The following is a 23905-nucleotide window of genomic DNA, read 5'->3' as shown; positions in this document are numbered from 1 at the left end:
CACATTTTAGTTTAAGCACACAAAGATCATGTTCCTTTTAACAAAGATTAAAAGTTTTTTTTTTTTTTATATCTTGATACTACATATAGATGTGGATCAGGAAAGTCAGATTTCCTAGTAATTTTAAGAGAATGAGATCTACTTACCTTACAATGTTTCCTGGATCTACCTCGATCATCCACATGCAACGCAGATTATTGTCATATGGGAAAGGATAGCCAGGTGACAAGATTCTTCCTGAGGATTCTCCTTTGAAACGACCTCCACATTCAGCTAGTAAATGATCATAACAATGTAAGTCTTAACTGAATACCAATCTACTGGGGCAAGAAAGCACGCTTATTTTCACATTAAGGAGTCCAAAGATTTATTTTGTTTCTTCTTGAAAGTAAACATTTCTATATAAACTTTCTTAGGTTTCTCCTTGAAAGTAAACACTTCTATATAAACTTTCTTAGGTTAAGGTACTTAAGGTACTTAAGGTTAAGGGGTATTTCATACAATAAAATAGCAGTGCCCCATGACAGATAAAATAAAAAACAATAAAACAAACCCAATGATGGATTATTTTTTTTAAAAGAGAACAGTCTCTGAGTTCAGCTTTGAAACAGTTTAAGGAGTGTTGTTAAATAATGATAACTTTAAAAGGGAAACAGATGGCAAGTTGCTTACTGCTGGTGAATTACTGGTTGAATAATTCATCTTCCTGCTACCTCCACTTCTGAGGAACACTAATCTTTACTGTAGGCCCCAGGCTTTGGAGTTTTGATTTTCCTTTTATTTCTCTTTTCAAATACTCTAAACACTTCCATTTAACCTCCCAAAAGTCAAAGTGGCATTTTTAGTCAATTTAAAAAAGTTCATTTAAAAGTAATTTTCTTTTGATTAAATGTGACTTCTAATTTTTTTCTTTCTTTTTTTATTTTTTGGTGGTCTTGGGGCTTGAACTCTGGGTTTGGGCACTGTCCCTCAGCTCTTCAGCTCAAGGTGAGCCCTCTACTACTTGAGCTACAGGGTCACTTCCAGTTTTCTAGTGGTTTATTGGAAATAAGAGTCTCACGGACTTTCCTGCTGGGGCTGGCTTTGAACTGTGATCCTCAGATCTCAGCCTCCTGAGTAGTTAGAATTATAGGCATGAGCCACCGGTGCCTAGCTTGTGACTTCTAATTTTTATAAAATTTAGTAAATTAAAAATGTTAAGAATTGCCTTACCATAGTATTAAAATTTTACCTTTTCAGAGCTTTCCCTTTTCCATTTTATACTATTGAATAATATTACAATATCTGAAGTGACTTTAGCAAGCAAATTACTTAGGAGAATTTTTGTGTAGGGGAAAAAATAAGACAATTCTTTGCATGCAAGAAAAAAAAAGTATTTATAGGCATATTGGCCCTCCTCTCAGAATTCTAGAAATAAGAAAAGCATCATTCACAGCATTAAACATTTAAAAATTGTCCAGTGTGTCTTCATACTCAAAATAAATAAAAATGAAAACATTTTTCTTTAACGGAAATGTTTGAAAATACTACAATATTTATTTTTCTTATTCTCTGAATCATTTCAGCCTCACTCAGATTCAATGAATGAATTAAACTTTGCTTCTGTCTGTCATTATTATTAATAATAATAATTATTAAATTAGATCAAAGAAATGACAAAGTTTTTCATTTGGAAGGGCATAAGGACTCTAGAATATAATGACTGAAATTTATAAGGTCTATTTATGCAAATACATTTTATAGATCTCAGCTGTTATATTACAAAATAATGTGATCCTGCAGGACATCAGCGAGCTGTTTTGGCTGGCTTGTCTGCTCTGTGATGGGTGGCTAACACCCAGAGGAGGGTCTGGCTATTTCAAACAATCTGATTATGAGCCCCTGGACAGCCCACCATTCAATGGACACCACCCTGGAGAAAATCTGGCCTGATTCAACTAGACCAATCATAATCTGACAGACTGCCTGAGGGGAGGAGAGAAAACTGGGATGATGGAGAAAACACAAAAACAACATCCCAGGACCATGGGGTGGGGCCACTGGTTGAGTACTGCTGCTCTTTCTTCTGAGTGGCCTTTACTTTCATTTTTCTAAATAAACTCTTAAAAAAATTCTTGTCATCGTTCCTGGTATTTTATTTTGATACTACCTACTACCGGAGAAATAAGAACTTACTACTCTCCCATTTCTTCCATCAATCCTTAATTTTATAAGATCCATACTATTCATCTAGTTATTTAATCAAGTGCTAATTTAACTGTCAAGGTATATCATAATTTTGATTGATATCTAAAATTAGTTTACAGGAGATTATGCAGGTGAGCCTCCTCATCCAAACAGTTGAAAGGTCAAAATTTATTTTCTAAGAATATTTCTCTTCTAAACAGCAGTATTACTTCAGCTTCAATTTACTATCCATTGTTTTGCCCTGTGGATTTTGGACTTACCAGCCCATAAAACTTCATAAAAAAGTTACTTAAAATTAAAAAAAAAAGTCTTTTGAAAGAGAAAGAAATTGAAAGAGAGAGAGAAAGTAGAGGCTATTCTTAATTCGCTCTTTTTCTTTGTTTTGTTCTTGTTTTTGTTTTTAGAGAACCTTGACTAATTACCCCAGAAAGAAATCAAAAAGTTGCTACTTTTTATGCAACATTAATTCAACATATAATAGTGGGTGATTTAAAAAAAAAATTAAATAGGCATTAATGCTTAAGATGATAAAACCAGACATGTTTCTGTGGTTCATGCCTACAATCCTAGCTACTCAGGAGGCTGACATCTGAGGATCCAGGTTCAAAACCTACCCAGGCAGAAAAAGCATGAGACTCTTAAGTTCCATTAATTACTCAATAAATAAATAAATGTGGAAGTGCAGCTGTAACTTAAGTGGTAGAGCACTAGCCTTGAGGGAATAAAACTTGGGGACAGGGTCCAGGGCTCTGAGTTCAAGCCCTCAGGACTGGAACAACAACAACAAAAATCTAAAACCATTGCTTTTTAAAAACAAAAAATCTTTACTGAAGAAGCTATAATTACATTAATTCTGTACCTGAATTTTTACATCTTGTGCTTTATTTCTCTAAGTCTGACCCAACATTGCTTTTGTCCCCACAAATGCCATCAAGAATGTACATTTGCCTATTAGAAATCAGTGTTTTGTTTCAGTATGATTTTCTTTTGATGTCCTGGTATTCCAACTTAGGACTTACTTGATCTTTTGAACAAGAAAGGAAGAAAGGTTTGTATCAATATTATCCTAAACACTATTCCACCCAACATACCCCATAATGTATTAACTAATATACAAACATAAAATGGCACGGAGCCATACTAGAGATAAAAGTATGCGCTTATCTTGTTTTCTCTTTAGCTTCATGAAAGCAGCATAAATTATATTACTGATTATCAATCGTTCTTTTGGTGTGGAAATTCACATTTGTATTATATTTTATTATATATAGAGAGATAGATAAATAGATAGATAGATAGATAGATAGATAGATAGATAGATAGATAGATATCTTGGAAGTTTTTGAGAAGAGTTTGTATTTAAATCATTTTGATTTAAAGTTGTGCAACGATTTTATAAAATAAAAGAAACCTGATCACTGGGTTTAATACAGACACATAATTAAAACTATAGACAGTCTTGTAATGAGTTAAAATTTATGTAAAGGTAGAAATGAAATAATTTTTTGTTTTAATATATTTTCCCATATATTCCTATAGATCATATTATCCCCTCCAAGTATACATTGATAAGTACACATTAATGAGACTATAAGCCTGGCGACAGTGGCTCACATCTGTAATACTAGCTACTCAGGAGGTAGAAAACTAAGGATCTCCATTCAAAGCCAGCCCAGGCAGGAATGTCCTTGGATTCTCATCTCCAACTAACTACCAGAAACCAGAAGTGGTGCTGTGGCTCAAGTGGTAGAACACTAGCCTTGAGCTGAGGAGCTCAGGGACAGCACCCAGGCTCAGATTTCAAGCCCCATGACCAAAAAAAAAAACAAAAAAAAAAACACAAAAAAACCAAAAAAAACAAAAATGAAAAATCCCCGCAACTATAAAAAAGACTTAAACTTTCCATTACATTTCCCATAACATTAAGCTGCTAATTTAGTATGAAATGGGTCTGGACAGTGGGAGTCATTTGAGAGCAGAAGGGTATATTTTGAAAACACTTCAATAGATATATTAAATGAAAATGCAGAAGAGTATCTTACCAATACAAGAAGGCAGGGGGTAGTCCCAAGCCCTTCTCTCCCCTGTCATGCATTTTAGAAGGCTACTTCCATGAAGAGTGTAGCCAGGATTGCATCCATAAATGATAGTGCTCCCAGCAAAGTGGCCTTGGTCACTGATCTTGTATCCAAATTGCGGAATGCCTGGATCTTCACAATGTGAGAGTTCAAAACCTGTAGATACACATAATCAAATTAAAGTTAAATTGTGGAAAGAAAAATTTAATAAAAAAACTATACACATTGTTCCTTTCCTTTACTATTTTAATATGATAATGTACTTGCCCCTCGTTATTTTGTTCCTAATGTAGTGTGATATGCTACAATAATAAAAAAAAAGACAAAACACTTCCTTCCTGAAAAGGATTGGTTGTACTTTTAAGTTTATCAATTATGCAGTCTGTATGACTATACTATGGATTGTAATAGTAAGCCTCTGCCAGCTTCAGGTGATTTATAGTTAATATTAGATTCTGACAGTTACACTATGATATAAAATGAAATATAAACTTGGTTTTTATTGCTGGTTTGGGGCACAAAATTTCTAAAATCTTTGAATTTTCCAAAGTTACAAGAGTGGGAAGAACATCTTTTGTTACTTAAGCCTTTTTCAAAATACAGGAGTTGAAGATCATGAGGTGTACCTCTTACTCTTGGAGAATATGAAGTAGGGAATTGGGCTAAACAGGTGTACTTGTAGGGGGAGGGGAATGGTAGTCTCCATATTGGTTAGGGGCCACAGCAACCACAAAACTCTTCTGTAGTATATCATGTGGCCACTCAAACAACAAAATACAACACTTGTCACAGACTACTGGGACCAACAAGGTCTACAGGGACCAAGAACAACTTTGCTTTGCTGTTATTATAAATAAAACAGATGTTACTTTGATCTTTATTATCATTAGCAGATCTTTATTATAAATGAAGTAGATGACTAGAATCAATTATCCTAACATGCATCCGACAAGGTGACACTTGCAAAAACGCATAGGGGGTCCTATTCCAGGAAAATCCTGACCTATCTTTAGAATTCTTTTTCTTCTTCTTGAATCCTTCCTATAACTCCTGAATAGACTCTCCTCCATTAAAGATTGCTGATAAAATGAATGATCTCCAAATCTTGGGAGATGTGACTCCCTCCGAGTGTGGATTAGTAATAAAACTTCCTGTCCATTTCTTAGTCTTTTTAGTTTTTTTTTTTCCTCTCAGAGTTCTTTCTGAGGGGATGAAAGAATCTAGAAATATTATGTAAAGGTCTATATCTGGTCTCGACCAATGGGAACATTCCATCTTTTACCCACTGGCAATAAATGTAGATTTGTTACTAACAACTGCAAACACACAGAGATGGGGGGAGGCTGAGGGATTAATTACAGGTTATCAATGATTTAATTAATCACACTTATGTAATACAAACTACATAAAACCATAGATGGGAGCTTCCATGTCAGTGAATATACCCACATGCTGGAAGGGTGATGTACCTCAATTCCATGAGGACATCTTCATCAATGAAGTAAATGGGTTATTTCAGGACAAAAATACTGGACAAAAAATATGTAATTTGTGTCTTAAATGATGCTTAAAATAGAGCTATACATATGTTACATTGAAATAGAAACGTGATCAAATGAAGCTAGTTTGAACTTTCAAGAGATTAAAATGAATCAAAAACCAAATGATGATTAAAACCATGAAAGTCAGATCACAAATCCATATCCTTAATTTCTACAGTTTTTACAACATATGTAAAATTTGCATATATAAAGAAAGCTTTCAAAAAGGTTATTAGTCTTTAAAGTCATGATGTGTAAATATGTGTAAATCATGATATATATATATATATATATGTATATACATATATATATCATGATTCATAGAAAAAAGGCTATCTGTAAAAACTTTTAAATTTCAGGACATATTATTTCAGATTTACTTGAACAGTTAATAGCATATTTAATATGTCTCTGTTCAAATTTTACAGCAGCTCAGTCTTCTCACCATTACCTTTCTGAAGTGTCAAAACATATATAAAGGCACCAGACCTTGTACAGATGAAGAATTGAATGCCTTCTATAATTGGAATGCTGAGAGATACCCTTGTTCTCAGGAAACTAGAGAAATTCTTTATACTGTCTTCAAAGGGATTTTAACCATTCTGTTCTTTGTTAAACTTTGGAATTCTTTTTCAAATTTGCCTTCATTCACAGTCATTTTTCCCCCTAAGTCTTTCCTAAGTCTTTTTTTTTCTAAGTTTTTTCTAAGTCTGAAATTATTTGATTTGTTTTCTTTCCCCCCCCTTATCCCCCCATACAAATAATTGTGTATAGCAGATGTGAATTACTTTCACAAATGAGTATGGATTCTTAAAGACAATTGTCTCTAAGACGTAACACAAAAATATGGCAATTCTGGTAAGAAATTGAATTTTGAGGGACAAAAAAAATTGACAAGCATTAAACATTTCCTGTTGGATTGAAATGGCCCAAGTGTATAAACCGAGAACAAATATTAGCATCTTCAGATACTGAGCCATAGAAATCAGAGGTCACTAACTCAAATCATGACATATATGTAAAATATAAGGATGAAAATCATGCCAGTTAGTCTTTCAAACACAGATGGAACCTAGGTAAGCACTAAAATTTTAGGACTTGTTACTTTCCACAAAGCTAAAATTTTAGGACTTGTTACTTTCCACAAAGCGATAGTAATCAAAACAGCTTGGTACTGAAACAAGAACACACCTGAGAACCAATGGAATAAAACTGAAGACCCAGAAATGAACCCACAGACCTATAGCCACCTTGTCTTTGATAAGGGAGCTAAAAAATAGAATGGAAGAAAGACAGCCTCTTCAGTAAATTGTGCTGTCAAAATTGGTTAAACACCTGTAGCTAGAACCTTATATATCACCCTGCACCAGAATCAACTCCCAATGGACCAAAGACCTCAAAATAGAAGCCAACACTCTGAAAACATTACAGAAAGGAATAGGAGAAACTTTAGAGCTCCTTGTGACAGCCCAAAATTTTCTTAATAAAGACCTAGAAACACAACAAATAAAAGAAAGGTTGGGCAAATGGGATTGCATGAAACTGCAGAGCTTCTGCATGGCAAAAGACATAGCTAGTAAGAACAGTAGAAAGCCCATGGACTGGGAGAAAATCTTCATTAGACATACAACGGACAAGGGCCTTATATCTAAAATATACTGAGAACTCAAAAAATTAAATCCCCCAGCAACAAATCTCAAAGAAACATTGCCCAATTAATAAGTGGGTTAAAGAGTTAAAGAGAGACTTCTCTGAAAAGGAAATAAGAATGCATAGTTAACAGTATGTTTAAAGTGCTCTCTCAAACATTAGGAGCTTATTTTCCTTCCACCAGAGTTGAATATTCACTTTGCTATTCAAAATAAAGCAAGTCTTGAGGTTTGCTATAGATCTCTTCTCAAGGGCTGGGAAGGTGGCTCAGTGGTAGAGTACTTGCCTTGCATGAGGCACTGGGTTCGATTCCTCAGCACTTTTAAGCAGAAAAAGATGGAAGTGGTGCCTTGGCTCAAGTGGTAGAGTGCTAGCCTTGAGCTGAAATTCTGAGGGACAGCACTAGGCCCAGAGTTCAGGCTCCACAACCAGCAAAAAAAAAAAAAAAAAAGAAGAAAGAAGAAGATGTCTTCTCAAAATAAATGTGGGAATCAAGCTCTGCTTTAAATTTATTACCAAATTCATCCTTCCTTAATTTGAACACTCTGTAAATGTGATTTGCAATTGCTGGTGATGAGGTAAAATGGAGATATTCTATTATAGATTAAAATGCGCATGGACAATACTGTATAAGGCACAGAGCAAAACATAATTATATCTAATTTGGTGGTGTTATTGTTGCTTCTTCATAAATATTCAGAACTGTCTTATCTCTATCAAAACGTTCAGCTGCCAGTCTATTCTTTGAGAGCTCAAACATTTGAAACTGGCAATTAAATACAAACATGTGTGAAACATCAAATAATACAAATATACACTAGCTCTTGTGATAAAATGCAAATTTCTAAATGTCTAAATAAAAATTACCTAAGTTCTACTGATTTCTGAATAACTTCAATGTATTGAACTGATATCTCCATATTTTTCTAGGGTTTTCTAATTTGTTTTCAAGATATGGTTTGAAAGCTACAAGATTACAAAGATTATGTAACAAACTATCAAATTTTTATCAAATTCTTGTATTCTGTCATAGATATTTCAAATTATATTATCATTTAAAATGTATTCAGATTATTTACCTATTAATACTTTACCATACTCATATTAGTACTATTTCTAAGTACTATTTTTGCTCTTTCTCTATTGAGAGCCAACATATAGTATGGTTATTTTATTCTCCTATACACACTTTTCTACATATTTATAATTCTGAGTAATTTACAGTGTATTTTTACAAGTGTTTATATACTTTTTGAATAATCAAATCTATTTTATAATTTTCCCTGAAGGCTCTTTTTCCCTTTCTTTCTTTTTTCTCTTTATTTCTTTTTTTTTGTTTGTTTGTTTCTCAGTGGTAGGTCTTGAATTCTGGGCTTGGGCACTGTCCCTTAGCTCTTCAGCTCAACCACCTGAGCTCTACCACCTGAGCCATAGCGTCACTTCCAGTTTCCTGGTGGTTAATTGGAGATAAGAGTCTTATGGACATTTCTACCTGAGCTGGCTTTGAATCCCCAGATCTCAGCCTCCTGAGTAGCTAGGATTACAGGCTTGAGCCACTAGTGCCCGGCCTTGAGGGATTTTTATTGCCTAATATTTTATTATTTATTTTTATTATTATAATCATTATTATTGTGTTCATTCTGATGCTTGATCTCAAGGCCTGAGTGCTATATCTGAGCTTTTTACTTAGTTCTAGTGCTCTACCATTTGAGCCACAGCTCCATTTATGGCTTTCTCTTTCATTCTTTTGTGCTTGTTTTTTCTGGTATTTAATTGAAGAATCTCAGAGACTCTCCTGCTTATTTTACCCCAATTCTCAGATCTTAGTCTGTTGAGAAGCTAGGATTATAGTTATGATCCACTGGGCCTCAGATAATCCTTACCATTTTATAAATTTGCATACTTGCATGCACACATTTCAAATATTTTAGCTACATAATAGTAGTCCATTAAAGACACATCCCAAACAAATTCAGTTATTCCCCAGGTGATAAGCATTTACATTATTTCAATGTTACAAAAAGCGTACACTTCAATTTCTCTTTGTGTACGGGTAAAAGTGTTTCTATAGGGTTTGAACCATACAGGAAGCCCAAATTCTTTTTGTGCTCAAATCAGTCACATTTTATGAGCTTCTGTCTTGACCTATTTCAAGATTAGTAATTTACTCTCAGTATCAAAATAATTTCTCAATACATTTATAAGCATAATGTACTAGGATTTATAGGTATTCCTGTTCTTGGTAAAAAAGCTCCAAGTAATGCCATTCATTTATTATTCTGGGAATTTGTCAATTGTTATTATCTAGAAGAGAACGTGCTTCCTTACATTTATGCGGAGATATTTGTTCCTCCAAGTGCTGGTAACACAAGTAACAAAGCAAATGAATGAATAAGATGCTCATATCCTCCATTAGTAAAAGCTGTCTTCTAATAATAAGCAGGATTGGAGCATTAAGCAGAGAATGAGAGTTACTCCAGCCCAATGTCCCTGGATTTTCCCATTAGTACTTTCAACATCATAAATTTGTCTTTTGTTATACTGTGGTGTACTTCAGCTTTGGCTGTGTATTAATTAGGTCAGAAATTTGGCTGAGATGTGTTGTTGGCATATTCTAAATAGTTCTTACACATTTACTAGAGATGGCATAATTACTCTCCTACATGACCTTTTCCACTGCATTTCCCTAAATTATTGGCATGTTGTTTATTCACTGAAATTTTTCTACTGTGAAACTGTATTATGCCTATGCTTCTTGACGGCTGTTTTTATTTTTATTATTGATTTATAGACTTCTTTACTAAAGACAGTATATCTTTTCTGTTATGTATTTCCCCTTCTAAAGTGTTTCATTTTTGCTCATTGTGAGTTTTATTTCAATGAGATTTCTTTTGTGATTAATAACTAATATTTGACAGCAGGCATCTAGGTATAGGAAGTAACTGATATTTAAAGAAAAGACCAGTCTTTGATGGTTTCTGGAAGTGGGAAAACCACAAATGGATTTCAGTAAATCTACGAGTTCAGGAAAGCTGCAGCCACAAATACACACCTGCCAGCCCCAAACTCCTGCCTGCAGCTGCTGGTGGAATAAAGTGACTTCATAAATCTGCCTTCCAGCTGTCACAAAACTCCTAATTGTCACCATTTAAACAGATCTTTGTAAGCAAGTGAATTTGCAAAACATAGTTGTCAGATGTTTACTCTCTATTCTTCGAGAAATCCCTTAGAAAGGCCAGGAGAGCACATATTATTAACGGAGCTTTGCTGTGTATCTTGTTTAATTTTTTTCTCTCCCTTAAATTTTTTTCCATAATATTCTCTAAATGCTTTAAAGTTTTGATATTTACAGTTAGACCATTAACCTGACAGAAATTAATTTTATGAAGCATGTACATTTCTACCTCAAATTAAAGTTCAAATTTACAGAGTTTATGCAATGTGAAGCTTTGCAAATATTGATGATGTCCCTCTTATTCTAGCATGATGAAATTGCCTTCAATATTTTCTGTATAAATTAGAGAGACTTAAGAATCATTAACCATTTTTTCTTAGAATATGTAGAACTGTATCATACGCCAATATACTTCCTTCAATTGCTTGGTTACTTCCAAAATTTAGAGAGAAAAAAATGGTGAATGCATCCATTAAGTGGTTTATAGGTAATGTAACTACATGGACTATCTTGTGTTCTCTTATAATTTACTTATTTTCTACTTGACTTTGCATTAAATAAATTATATACTAAGAATAAAGCTAAAGTGAATAGGTCATTTGATTAGTTTTCATGGCTAACACTGCCAGCAACAAGCTGGTAACTAAATTAAAGTGTTTAAATAGGATAATTTGAAGTAAATTTATAAGCTAGAACTCCAGAAAAGGCATCACAAATTAGCTAATGCCCATCTGTAATGTGAATATAAAATTTGAAATCCCCATGTTCTCTGTAGAATACCAAATCACTTGAAGTTACAAAACTTGGAGACTAAGGAAATCCAAATACATATAAAGTCCAAATAGTAGATATTGCCTCAGAGATTCTTTTAGGCAATTAATGTACAATGGTAGTAACACAAGAACATCTGAACCCAGACATACCCACCTGAGATATGAGCATCCTGGATATTTACCAGGTGAGCTTTTGATAAAACAATACTATAATCCATCAAAACAATATATTTTAGGTCTGAATGGATGGTCATCAATTCCCTTCTACTGAATGAAATTTGGGTAACTTTAAAGCTAAAATAATCTGTTACAAAACATACCTTCAAGAAATGGTACTAATAAATTAGACTGGTAATGAAGCATTTAGATTTTATCTATCTATCTATTTTTATTGGTCCTAGGGCCTGAACTCTGGGCATATGTGCTACCCCTGAGATCTTAAGCTCAAGGCTAGCCCTCTACACTTGAGCCACTGCACCAATTCTGGTTTTTGGGAATTACTGGAAATAAGAGTCTCAAGTACTTTTATGCACAGACTGGCTTTGAACCATGATCCTCTGATCTCAGGCTCCTCCGCAGGCACATTTAGATTTTAAAGTACTACATGACAAAAAGTTTCCTTGGGAAGAATAGCATAAGCATGTTAAAACTTTTAATTTACATGTAAATGTATGGTTTTTGAATATGTTGAATCCATTGAGTTTCAAATGTTAAATAACTAGAACTTGATTTACTGCATTTTGCTGATAAAAAGGAGCAGTAATTCTCTCTCCCTTTATGTATGTGTGGGTACACACGTGTGCATGCACACACACATACATATATATATATATATATTTGAATGTGTATATACCATATATATCCATATATATGAATTTAAATACAGATATATATACATAAATTTTCTTCCTTAATGCAATTATTTCATTATTTATATGATGGTACTGGTAATATGTAACAATTTGTTAACCCACCTGCCTTTAATTCTGTCTTGGAAATTTATTATTTGTCTGATTATATGATATTACCATAAAAATTTAAAGGTATATGTATTTAATAAAACATTTTGACTCCAAAGTATAATAAAGAAGAATTTCTGCTACTTATTAACTTAAACTGTGAAGTTATCATTAATACCCAATCAGTTGTATACATTACACAAGCATTGCATCCATTCTACAATGACACTAAATTTCCAGCTGTTAAAATGTTTACTTGTACTTGGGTATTCTGGGGGAGTGTTGTGCCACTTAAAGCCTATATAAATAGGTAAACTCAAACTCTATAAATTATTTAATCTCTCCGAACTTTGGTGGTTTCAGCTGTGGTCAGTAATAGCTCCTTTATCTTTAACTTTTGGAATTCTCATGGACAAAAAAATTAGATATGAGGAAGGATGTTATAAATTTCAAAATTCATATACCTGGAACTCAAAAAATTAAATCCCCAAACAACAAATCCTCAAAGAAACAACTGCCCAATAAATAAGTGGGCTAAAGACTTAAAGAGAAACTTCTCTGAAGAGGAAAGAAGGATGGCCAATAGACACATGAAGAAATGCTCAACCTCTCTAGCCATAAAAGAAATGCAAGTCAAAACAACATTGAGATACTACCTCACCCCAGTTAGAATGTCTATAATCAAGAACTCTAATAACAAAAGATGCTGGAGGGGATGTGGACAGAAAGGAACCTTACTGCATTGTTGGTGGGAGTGTAAACTTGTTCAACAACTTGTTCAAGTAGTATGGAGGTTCCTCAAAAAACTCCACATAGAGCTCCCCTATGACCCAACAATCCCACTTTTGGGCATTTACCCAAATGTTTACAAACAAGACCACACTAAAGCTACCAGCACAACTATGTTTATTGTAGCCTTATTTACCATAGCTAAGATATGGAACCAACCCAGATGCCCCTCAGTAGATGAATGGATCAAGAAAATGTGGTATATATACACAATGGAATTCTATGCCTCCATCAGAAAGAATGACATTGCCCCATTTGTTAGGAAATGGAAAGACTTGGAAAAAATTATACTAAGTGAAGTAAGCCAGGCCCAAAGAAACATAGGTCCCATGATTTTCCTTATTTTGAATAACTAGTATAAGTCTGAGACAAGCAAAAACAGTCAGATAAGTTGATGTTATGTGAAATGAACCCCAAGATAAGTATTCAAATGTTTTATTCTTTCATGTGATTGTTTCTAACATATTTCTTTGTTGCTTTGCATGTCCCTCCCCCATGGTATAATCCCTGCATTCACTGTATTTGATATTGTTATAATTTGTGGAGGGAAAGGGAAAAAACAAGTGGTTTAAATAGGGATACAGGTGGACCCATTGCAACAATAAGATGTACAAGTTGTTACATGGAAAAACAAACTTTACAACTTTGGCAGGTGGGGGATGTGAGAGGGGGGAGATAGGAAGGGATGGGAAGGGGAAACAAAGGAGGAGGCAACAAGGCTTGATAAGAAATGTACTCATTATCTTGCCCATGTAATTGTAACCCCTCTATAAGGTATTTTCACAATAAAAAGCATATAAAAATTAAAAATTCACAATTAAGTATGAGATATCATTTCATCATTATTAATACACTGTTATTATTAAGAAACATTCAGCATTGTTATTTACATTATTTTTCTAAAATACTTACTGGTATAGACAAGTTGAAAGCCTTCATCTGTACCTTCGGAGTCGGAATTAAATTCTAGCCAGAGCTGATTAGAAGTACTGCTAAGGGTCAGTCCTCTCATAGATGCGCCAGTAAAAGCCCCTAGTAAATGTGTTGTCTTATCTTTTCCATCATATATCTGCAAAATATATTTACAATCAAATTGTAAATATTCTTATCATAGTCAATACAGACCCGTGTGTTCATATCCATGAGGAAGAGAAAATTATTAAATTGTTCCTAATGAATCATGTCAGCACATACTATTCAACAATTAAATTTATTTGTTTTACAAATATAAAGTTAATTAAGAATTCATTTGGATGTTTTTTTAAATTATAAGCTTATTAAATTCCAAAATGTACTTCATTTAGGTTATATAACTTTGTTATTGTGTCAACAATAATCTTAGAGTACCTATATTAATATTGGTTTCCAAGAATGGTTAATCAGTTCTCTGCAGCTTCCTCAGGTAACCAAACACTTTTCTCATGACACAATTAGCATAAATTAATCTATAATTTATAATTTCTGTTAAAGTCTCTCCAATTTACTCAAGTTCTTTAATATTTTTGTTTTTGCTATTCATAATATATTGCTAGTGGCTGGGCTTTTAGCTCATTGTACAGTACTTGCTGTACTCAGTAGAGGTGAGGCCCTATATTCTTCTTTGGCAATAGCCAAAACAAAACAAAAAACTCAGTTAAAAGAGAGGTAAATGCTTTGAGAAGGAAAGACAAAACCATACAGAAAATTTGACAACCTCCCATACAACCTTTCATGTTCCCATTCTTTTGAAGAGATAACATGTCCTTTTCAAATTTGTTTTTGGTGGTAGAGAAAATGGAATGCCTAAGTTAGACTATTGGTCTGCTTATCATATCTTTCTTCTGATAAATTGTTTTCTTAAAATTAACAGACTTTTTTGCAATATTCTACATAATAAACAAATATACAATGTTTCATTTTCTCAAAGTACCTTGATCAATTTTAGTGTCAAAACCTTTTAGCTAAAATATTGGAATTTTTTTTATTGTATCTGTAGACTTCAGTTCTTCAACTGAGAAAAAAAAATGAGGATTAGATTATTAAATTATTTGTCTTTTACTGCTCCTCACCACACAACACAGTTCTAACAGAAATGTCTATTATTTATATAATTATATTCCAAATCTATTGTAATTTTCTCTTATAAAATTTATCCAGTTCTTTTTTCCTGTGTCTTATGAACAAGCTTTCACTGGAAATTTCATAGTAACAATCAGATTTTTTTTTCAGTCACCAAGATCTTTTTTTTAATCTTTTACTTAAGTCTTAAATTTCAAAATTATGGCTCGATCACTAGAATATCTTTTTCTGAGAGGGAAAGGGAGGAGGGGAGGGAGAGAGAGAGAGAAAGAGAGAGATATATATAGAGAGAACACACCAATTACATTGTTTTAAGAATGTACTTAACATTATTTTCAAAATTAGATCTTCTCTTTTAACTCTTTTCTATCTGGGTATTAAGGCACACCGTCTGTTTTAAGTGTTGAACTTGATCTTTACTTTCTTGTTTACACAGTTCATTAAGTGTGCATTCATTTATCTCTAGACACTGGAAGATTTATATTTTTATTTCCAACACAGGCAAGACCACAACATGACTGTTGAATTTCACATGCTACAGAAATGTAGCTTTTCTCTTCATCAGGATCTATAGTATTCTCTTCTAATCCTATTACCCAAACTGTTTCTACCTAGAAATTCTAAAGTATAAAATGACAAGTACTTTTCTGCTCTCTGTACTTGTAAATGATATACAGATCTGTCAGGTTCCCTTTAGGTTCCTATACTTTTATTCATTTATTTTTACTACCATAGATAGGAAGATGACACTAAGAGACAAACAAAGAAGTAAGTTTGCAGATTAGACCAACAGGATCATTGAATTCCTAACAGCAAACAGTACTAGTCTCTCTCTGTCTAAAGTCAATCAGTTAAAAAAATATTCAATGACCTTATAGTGTATTTGACTGGTATATATAGATAGATATCCAGCATCATTTCCTTTTTTAATTTTTTTTGGGGGGGTCCGGTCATGGGGCCTGAACTCTGGGCCTGGGTGCTGTCCCTCAGCTCTTCAGCTCAAGGCTAGCTCTCTACCACTTGGGCCACAGCGCCACTTTCGGCTTTTTTTCTTTTTGCTTATGTGGTGCTGAGGAATCGAACCCAGCGCCTCGGGCATGGAAGGCAAGTGCTCTACCACTGAGCCACCTCTCCAGCCCCTCCTTTTTAATTATAAGGAAATACTTTGAAGCCCTAGATTAAAAGTATTGAAAATATCTGTGATGTTAATGACATTCTTTTGTGAGAGTCTAGTAAGCTTAAGGGCTGAAATTTATGTGGCTGTCCTACACAAGAATTAAAACTTGACACTGTCATGTTTTAATTTTTGAACCTGATTAAGACCTAAAATTAAATATGCTCTGCAGATTAAATCTATTAAGGACAAAGTCCTTGTTAACACTCCATAAATATATGATCAACATTTCATAAATGTGTTACTAGAAGATAAATTATTAATTGTTTGTTAATGAGGACTAAAAGAAGGTGTCATCTATTTCTAAAATCAGAAAATAAATAAAAAGAGGGAAAAAGAAATTACATCTATACTTATAGATAACAATTCAAATCTCCATACCATTTCTCCTTTTAGATATTAGAATTTTTAACTTTTTTTATTTGTTTTATACACTGAACTGGGAATTTAAATATAATTTTTAATTAGAAGTTAATTAGTTGCTCAAATTTAAAAAATGTAATTGTTAAATGAAAGTGCTCTATTCTATAGAAATACTATATTCTTCCTAAAATTAGTATCAAACATAGCACAGACTTTCTGTTTGTATTCAATGATTCAAGTTTTTGAAACAGCTATGCAATATGTCTTACTCTAATTTAGTAAAGGTGGACTCTTCAGGAGGTTTGATGATAAAACACAGTTAAAACCTCAACTCCATATTAAGGTTAAGTGGTTTATGAAAAACTATTAATTTCCTAACCCTTAGTATGGAGGTGAGTAAGGAATGTAAACAACAGAAGATTTGACAAATGTCTGTGATTAGTACGAGAGATTTTAGAAATCCTGAAAAATCTTCATCCAGCTGTAAAACAAATTTGGTAACTGTATACATCCACTTGTAAGGCTTTTTAAAAATATCACTTTTGTTGATATTAAGAATATAAACTTTAAAATATTTTTCTATTTTTTTGAAAAGGTCAGATCATTTGGGCCTTATGGGGTAATTTTACCCTTGTCACCTCTGCTCCATCCTGCAAATGAAGCTCAGAAGCAGCCAAAATTTTATTTACAAAACAATTTTGAAGACGCACAGTGTCACATGCCTATAGTTCCAGCTAATTAGGAGGATGATCAAAAAGGATTCCTTGAGTATAGATCAAGATCAAGATGACAATCAAGATCAAGATGATGATCAAGATCAGCCTCAAATCAGATCCAAATCAGTCTAAGCAATATCAGAAAACACCATCTCTTGTAAAGTAAAAACAGGTGCCAAACCAAAATTGGCCCATAGACTCTTATTTTCCATCTCTGATTTTAAGAAGTCATTATTTCAACTAATAATAAATATGCAATATTCATTATTATAAGTGCCACATCACTAATGAGTTCTATTAGAATGCTTTCATTATTTTTCTCAAGTTTATATATGTAAATTATGATTCTAACTGAGAATAAAATGAAGTTCCTAATTAAATCTTGCTTTTTTATGTTAATCATTGGAAAGTACAGCATTAAATGCATGATTGTATCAGAATTTTACTTATATGCTAATAATATGATCAACTTCTGTGCTAATTATATGTAGTTTTAAAATACTGGACAAAAATGTTAGTGCTACTCATAGTATAACACTTAGAGACACAACCCATACAACCAATTTCTACTTAAATCTAGATAATGAGCAAAACAAAATTAAGCCATATCTACATGCTGTGCTTGCTGAATTCTGTGGTACACAGCCTTTGTACTGGGAATTAACCTTTCTATCCATGTGATATAATCTCTGCACATGGAGTTCAGTAGACATGCATGGTGATATAGTATTTCCATAACAGAGATATGACTAATATGTGAATAACCTCTGCTAAAGGACAAAACAACAACACCACAAAATAGTTGCAGTTCCTCTGTGCTAGACTCAAGCAATACTTCATTCATAGGGAGATTGCCTTTGTAGCCAAGAAAGTCTGAAAAATATACAAACAAAAGACAAAAAAGCCAGCTAGATCATTTGGAAATTATTTTTCTTGTAAAATGAAGAAATTCTGATAGAAAAATAAAAATAATCTGAGTTGCTTAATGTAAATCCAATTCAGGTTAGTTCATACAAATAACCATTAGGGCAAATAACCCCCATTCATGCCAACTGATCTTCCAGGATTTGGCAAATATGAGTGTCACTTTGACTCTTAGTTTTACAAAAAACTCACAGAAAAAAACTTGGTTTTATTTTGAGGCTTGGATCTTAAACAAAAGTGAATCCATTCTGACTTTTAGCCTGAAGTGATATGGCCAACTGTAGTAGGCTGTTCTAGAACAATAGCCTTATAGAAATTGTATGTAATACCTCAAAAGAATTGTTAAAATAATTAGGAAATTAAAAGCTCTATTTATTGCTCTGGTTCTTATAGAATCTAATTATCAGTTAATTTAATTGTTATTTGATTACAATGTACCTTTAATACTTGTTTTTTTTTTTTCAGTCCTGGGATTTGAATTCTGGCCTGGGCACTGTTCCTGAGCTCTTCAGCTCAAGGCTAGCACTTTACCACTTGAGCCACAGTACCACTTCCGGTTTTCTGGTGGTTTATTGGGGATAAGATTGTTTTCCTGCTCGGGTTGGCTTTGAACCACTATCCTCAGATCTAAGCTTCCTGCATAGCTAGGATTACAGGTGTGAGCCACCAGCACCCAGCTCCTGTAATACTTTTCAGCAATAGTTCATACAATATTACTGTTAAAATTGTGATTATATTTTATCTTACTTGTTTTTGAGAAATGGTTGTTTAAAATAGTGAACACTGTTCTGGAATCCACTGTGTAGCCCAGACTTACCTCCCACCTCACCCTCCCACATACTGAGATGAAGATCAATGATGCTATCTACACCTGGCCAAATTATAGATCTTAGTCTCCTACATAGCTAGGATGATAGGAATGATCCATGGTCACTTGGATACAAACTTTAAACTTAATACTTAAAAACTTATAGACATTTATTTGTTAATTTATGCATTTATGAAATTAGCAGTGCTGAATACAAAGCATTCTCTCTATCTCAACAGATATAATGCTACTTAATAGATATGAAATACAAATATATAATTACACTTTTTTTTTGTAAAGAATGGACCATTAGTGTTTTCATTAAATTTTACATATAATGTTTATTGGATGAGATATTTTTCAGGAAAGTTTTATTTTGCTATTATCAAAGCATAAAAATTCATGTATCATAAAATTAAATTTTACCTTTTCTTATGAATAAACATTGGTTGCAACACATTCTACTTCAATTAAAATTATAATAGAAGCATGGCAGTAAATAACAATATGCACATATGAATAAAAGAATGAACTTAAAGCTAGATAAACAGACAATATATTTGCTGGTGTGTAGCTGACTGAAACAATGAAAATGCAAATATGTCTAAGTTTACCTACCTTAAGAACATCTCCTTGTGCTAAATGAAATGTTCTGGCTGAAATATTGATTCCTTTTCCTGCTTGAACCTGAATACTATAAATGCACTCATGGTTGTTTTCATAGTTGAGTGGATAATTTGGAGAGAGCAAAATTCCTTCATTGTTTGTTGCAGACGCGCCACATTCAGCTGTAGGTAAAACAAAACATTGAAGTGCAGTTTAAGAGAAGGCATCAAGATTTTCAACTAATGTCATGTTTGGTGTAAATACAAAATAGTCAACCTAGCTTCTAATACAAAACAATGTAAGTAATGTCTATGTATCAAATGACTTACTTCTTCCTCTAATAGCACATGAGAAGGACCAATTACTGCCTATGGAGAGGATGCATACTAATGACAGACATAAGTAAACAGTAATTATTACGAAATATTATGGTTTTTTTCCTTGGTTGGAAGGAGAACTTGGAAATGGAGGAGAGTAAAAGATTTCCAGTATTTTTCTGAAATCTGTAGATTCCTATTAAGTATATAAAGTGTCTAAGGAATGGTGTTCATATCTATATTCAAAGCTAAGAGCAAGGTAAGACTGGGCAGGGTCATAGTTTGATGCCATTCCAAATATAGATTTGGGATGTTCAGCTCATATGTGATATGTGTATAATAATATATAACTACCATACTAGCTGTAGTGGGAAATGAAAAATACAAAGATTGGAGTCGAGTCCAGGTATGTCTGTGGCCAGGGCGCTCTCTCTCTCTCTCTCTCTCTCTCTCTCTCTCTCTCTCTCTCTCTCTCTCTCTCTCTCTCACACACACACACACACACACACACACACACAAAATCTAGTTCCATTAAAAAAAGGATTGTAGGGGGCTGGGAAGGTGGCTCAGTGGTAGAGCACTTGCCTTGCATGCATGAGGCCCTGGGTTCGACTCCTCAGCACCACATAAGCAAAAAGAAAAAAGCCGGAAGTGGCGCTGTGGCTCAAGTGGTAGAGCGCTAGCCTTGAGCTGAAGAGCTGAGGGACAGCGCCCAGGCCCAGAGTTCAGGCCCCATGACCGGACCCCCCCCCCCCCCAAAAAAAAAAGGATTGTAGGCATGTTTGAACAGTAGAGTTTGTGCTTAGCAAGTACACGGCTGTGAGTTCAAAATCCATATCACTAGTAAAAAGAGAGAGGTAAAGAGAGTGAAATAGGAAGATAAGGGACGTGGTGGTAAAGGGTAGCGATTAATTTTTTTTATTGTTTTTTTGGTCGGTCGTGGGGCTTGAACTCTGGGCCTGGGCGTTGTCCCTGTGCTCTTCAGCTCAAGCAAGTGCTCTCCAATTAAGCCACTGCACCACTTCCGGTTTTCTAGTGTTTTATTGAAGATAAGAGTCTCACAGACTTTCCTGCTCCGGCTGGCTTTGAACAGTGATCCTCAGATCTCGGCCTCCTGAGTAGCTAGGATTACTTAGCCACCGGCTCCTGGCTAAGAGATTAATTTTTAACCTTATTCTAATTTGATCATTTTATTTTTACTTAAAATATTTTTGACCATTTTTTATCCCAGTTCTGGAGCTCAATAGCACAACTAAACACTACATCATCTCTGAAAAGTTACACAATATTCAAAATCCACTAAGAAATAGTCTCAATTAAAATAAATGTTATGAACTAGATAGATGCCGGAAGCTCAGCCTTGTCATATTTACTGCTTACCAACCCCCCCCCCCCCCACACACACACACATGCTGTACTTGTTGTTGTGGTTGTTTGCTTGCTTGTTTTTCCATCATAGGACTTGAAGTCAGGGCCTGGGCACTTTCCTGGGGTCTTCTCTTCTGCAGGCTAGCTAGCACTCTACCACTTTGAGTTACAGCTCCACTTTATTTATTTACTTTTTTAGTGGTTAATTGGAGATAAGAATCTGGGTGGAACATTTCTGCCCTGGCTGGCTTCCAAAGTGATCTTTTGATTTTAACCTCCTGAGTAGCTAGGGTTACAGACATGATGTTCCAGTGTCTGGCTCTTTACTACTTTAGAGATTGAAATGGTTGGGAGTTTGGTTTGAGGCTATAATGGATAGAAAATTTCATAAGATACTTTCTAATCGAAGAGCTGTTATCTTAGGGATAGAAAAACATAACATAATTGTCTCTGCAATGCCTAGACAGGTAGATTGACTGTGTCTCAAAAATTACTATCAGTAAATTGAGGTAAGAACATGATTCTTCAGTGTTTGCTTAGCAAACATAAGAACCAAAGTTCAAAACATAGCACAGCAAAAAATAATAAATAAGTAAGTAAGTAAGTAAGTAAAATTATGCTAAAGAAATAGTTTGAGATTAAACATTCTCATAATGTAGCCTAAGCTGCTGGGTTATATGATATATGTTGTATGGACAAAGTTGTGGTAGTAACTAGCACCTTATTGGAAACAAAATTTCTCAGGCAACAAAGCTCAAATTTAAATTATAGTGATTTTAAAAAGCTTTAGCAACAGGGATGGGAAAGTGGCTCAGTGGTAGAGCGCTTCCTTTGCATACATGAGGCCCTGGGTTAGATTCCTCATCACTACATAAGCAGAAAAAGCCAGAAGTGGCACTGGCTCAAGTAGAGCGCTAGCCTTGAGCTGAAGAGCTGAGGGACAGCACCCTGAACCAGAGTTCAGGCCCCCTGACTGGCAAAAATGAAAAAAAAAACCCACAAAAATAAAAACAAAAAACAAACAAACAAAAACAAAAAAAAGTTTCAGAAATTCAGTTTACTCAGATTTCTGTCTTATCTGCTTACTTGTTTAATTCTCATACCACAGAATGGAAGATTTGTATTTCCAAAGATTTAACTAAAAAGAAAAGAAACATGCTATTATTTCCTAGAAATAAGATTTTAAAATGATGATTTATGGAAGAGGCATAAGAAGGAGACAAGAAGGTGAATGATAATGAATTGCTTCACCTTTTACATGCCGGAATATTAATAAAAATAAAACAAAATGAGGAAAATAAACAAGAAGCATTGGTCAGTGAACTATCTTTATCATGTGAAAAGCTAGTATGTATGCTTGACAAGATGTTAACCACCAACTAATTACATGAGGACCTGAACAAACAAAGAGAAACTTACAGTCTCCCAATATGGACTTCAATTACTTTTATTTTAATGTGGCATAAATGTACTTAAAATAAAACCAAATGTTTATTCCTTTATGCAATCAAAGTAGCAAAACAAGTTGACCAGCATTGGAACAAAATGATAGAAACAATACAATTTAAAAGAGCAAAATGGATCTGAAATTAAGTCACTCTGGTAGTGTGTTTCAGGAACCAGTGGTGAGATTATAACTTTTGTAATCTGCTAATTATTTAATGATACTTTGCAGAGTCAATTATTTACTTCTCTCTCATCTGTACCTCTGCATATTGCTGAGAAACTCATTGGGTCTGGTACAACATGATGTTCTGTGATCTTACTTTAGTGGAAAAGGAACATTGACCCTTTCCCATTCTTTCTGATAGCTTATTAGAATACAGGTGTATTTGTGAATCATAAAAATAAGAGCTTCTCACTACACTCACAATCCAGAACCCAGCTGTATAGCATCGGTTCAATGACTGGGAAGGAACCCAAACATTTCAATCATTTGATAGAATTGCAAATTTTTGAAAAGGCATTCTCAGATGCAAAATATGGATACATTTGTTGAGAACTCAGGCTTTGAAGGTCAAAAACTTAGAATCCAGGTTTATATCTTCTTGACTTTTATAGATCTGGTTAAGTTATTTATTCCATCAATACATTTATTATTATAATGGAGCGAACAATTCCTCCCTCCTCCTAGGGATATATTGTATACATATGTATGTGTGTGTATGTGTGTGTTTCTCTGTATATTTATGTGTTTGTGTGCACATTTGTGTGTTTATCTATGGGTGTATGTGTTATATGTGCTTATTGACAGAATATGTAGATAGTGCCTGTTGGACAATTACTCTTATGTTGATTGGTGCACAAAAGCTCACGAAATGAAAAGTATCATTATAAATACTTTAACTGTAACTAGAATGTTGACATTGTGCCACATATATCTGAGAAAAAAATGTAAAAATAATTTGGGTATTTATCT

General features: G+C 33.9%; 1 protein-coding gene across 4 annotated transcripts in view; it reads right to left on the bottom strand.

Moving 5' to 3' along the window:
• Csmd3 (CUB and Sushi multiple domains 3) overlaps positions 1 to 23905 on the bottom strand; it is a 926836-nt gene that overhangs the window by 251615 nt on the left and 651316 nt on the right. For all 4 annotated transcript variants that reach the window (XM_042673149.1, XM_042673151.1, XM_042673150.1 and 1 more), the window contains 4 exons: positions 19814 to 19983; positions 14065 to 14221; positions 4230 to 4421; positions 147 to 273 (listed from right to left, as the gene is read on the bottom strand). In XM_042673149.1, coding sequence (XP_042529083.1) covers positions 147 to 273; positions 4230 to 4421; positions 14065 to 14221; positions 19814 to 19983 — 646 coding nt within the window. The remainder of the gene's footprint in view (positions 1 to 146; positions 274 to 4229; positions 4422 to 14064; positions 14222 to 19813; positions 19984 to 23905) is intronic.

Source organism: Dipodomys spectabilis, unplaced genomic scaffold (assembly GCF_019054845.1).
Source record: "Dipodomys spectabilis isolate Male_0828 unplaced genomic scaffold, ASM1905484v1 ptg000783l, whole genome shotgun sequence".
NCBI lineage: Eukaryota > Metazoa > Chordata > Mammalia > Rodentia > Heteromyidae > Dipodomys > Dipodomys spectabilis.
The sequence above is the reverse complement of the archived record's forward strand: the minus strand, read 5'-3'. Positions and strand labels throughout refer to the sequence as shown.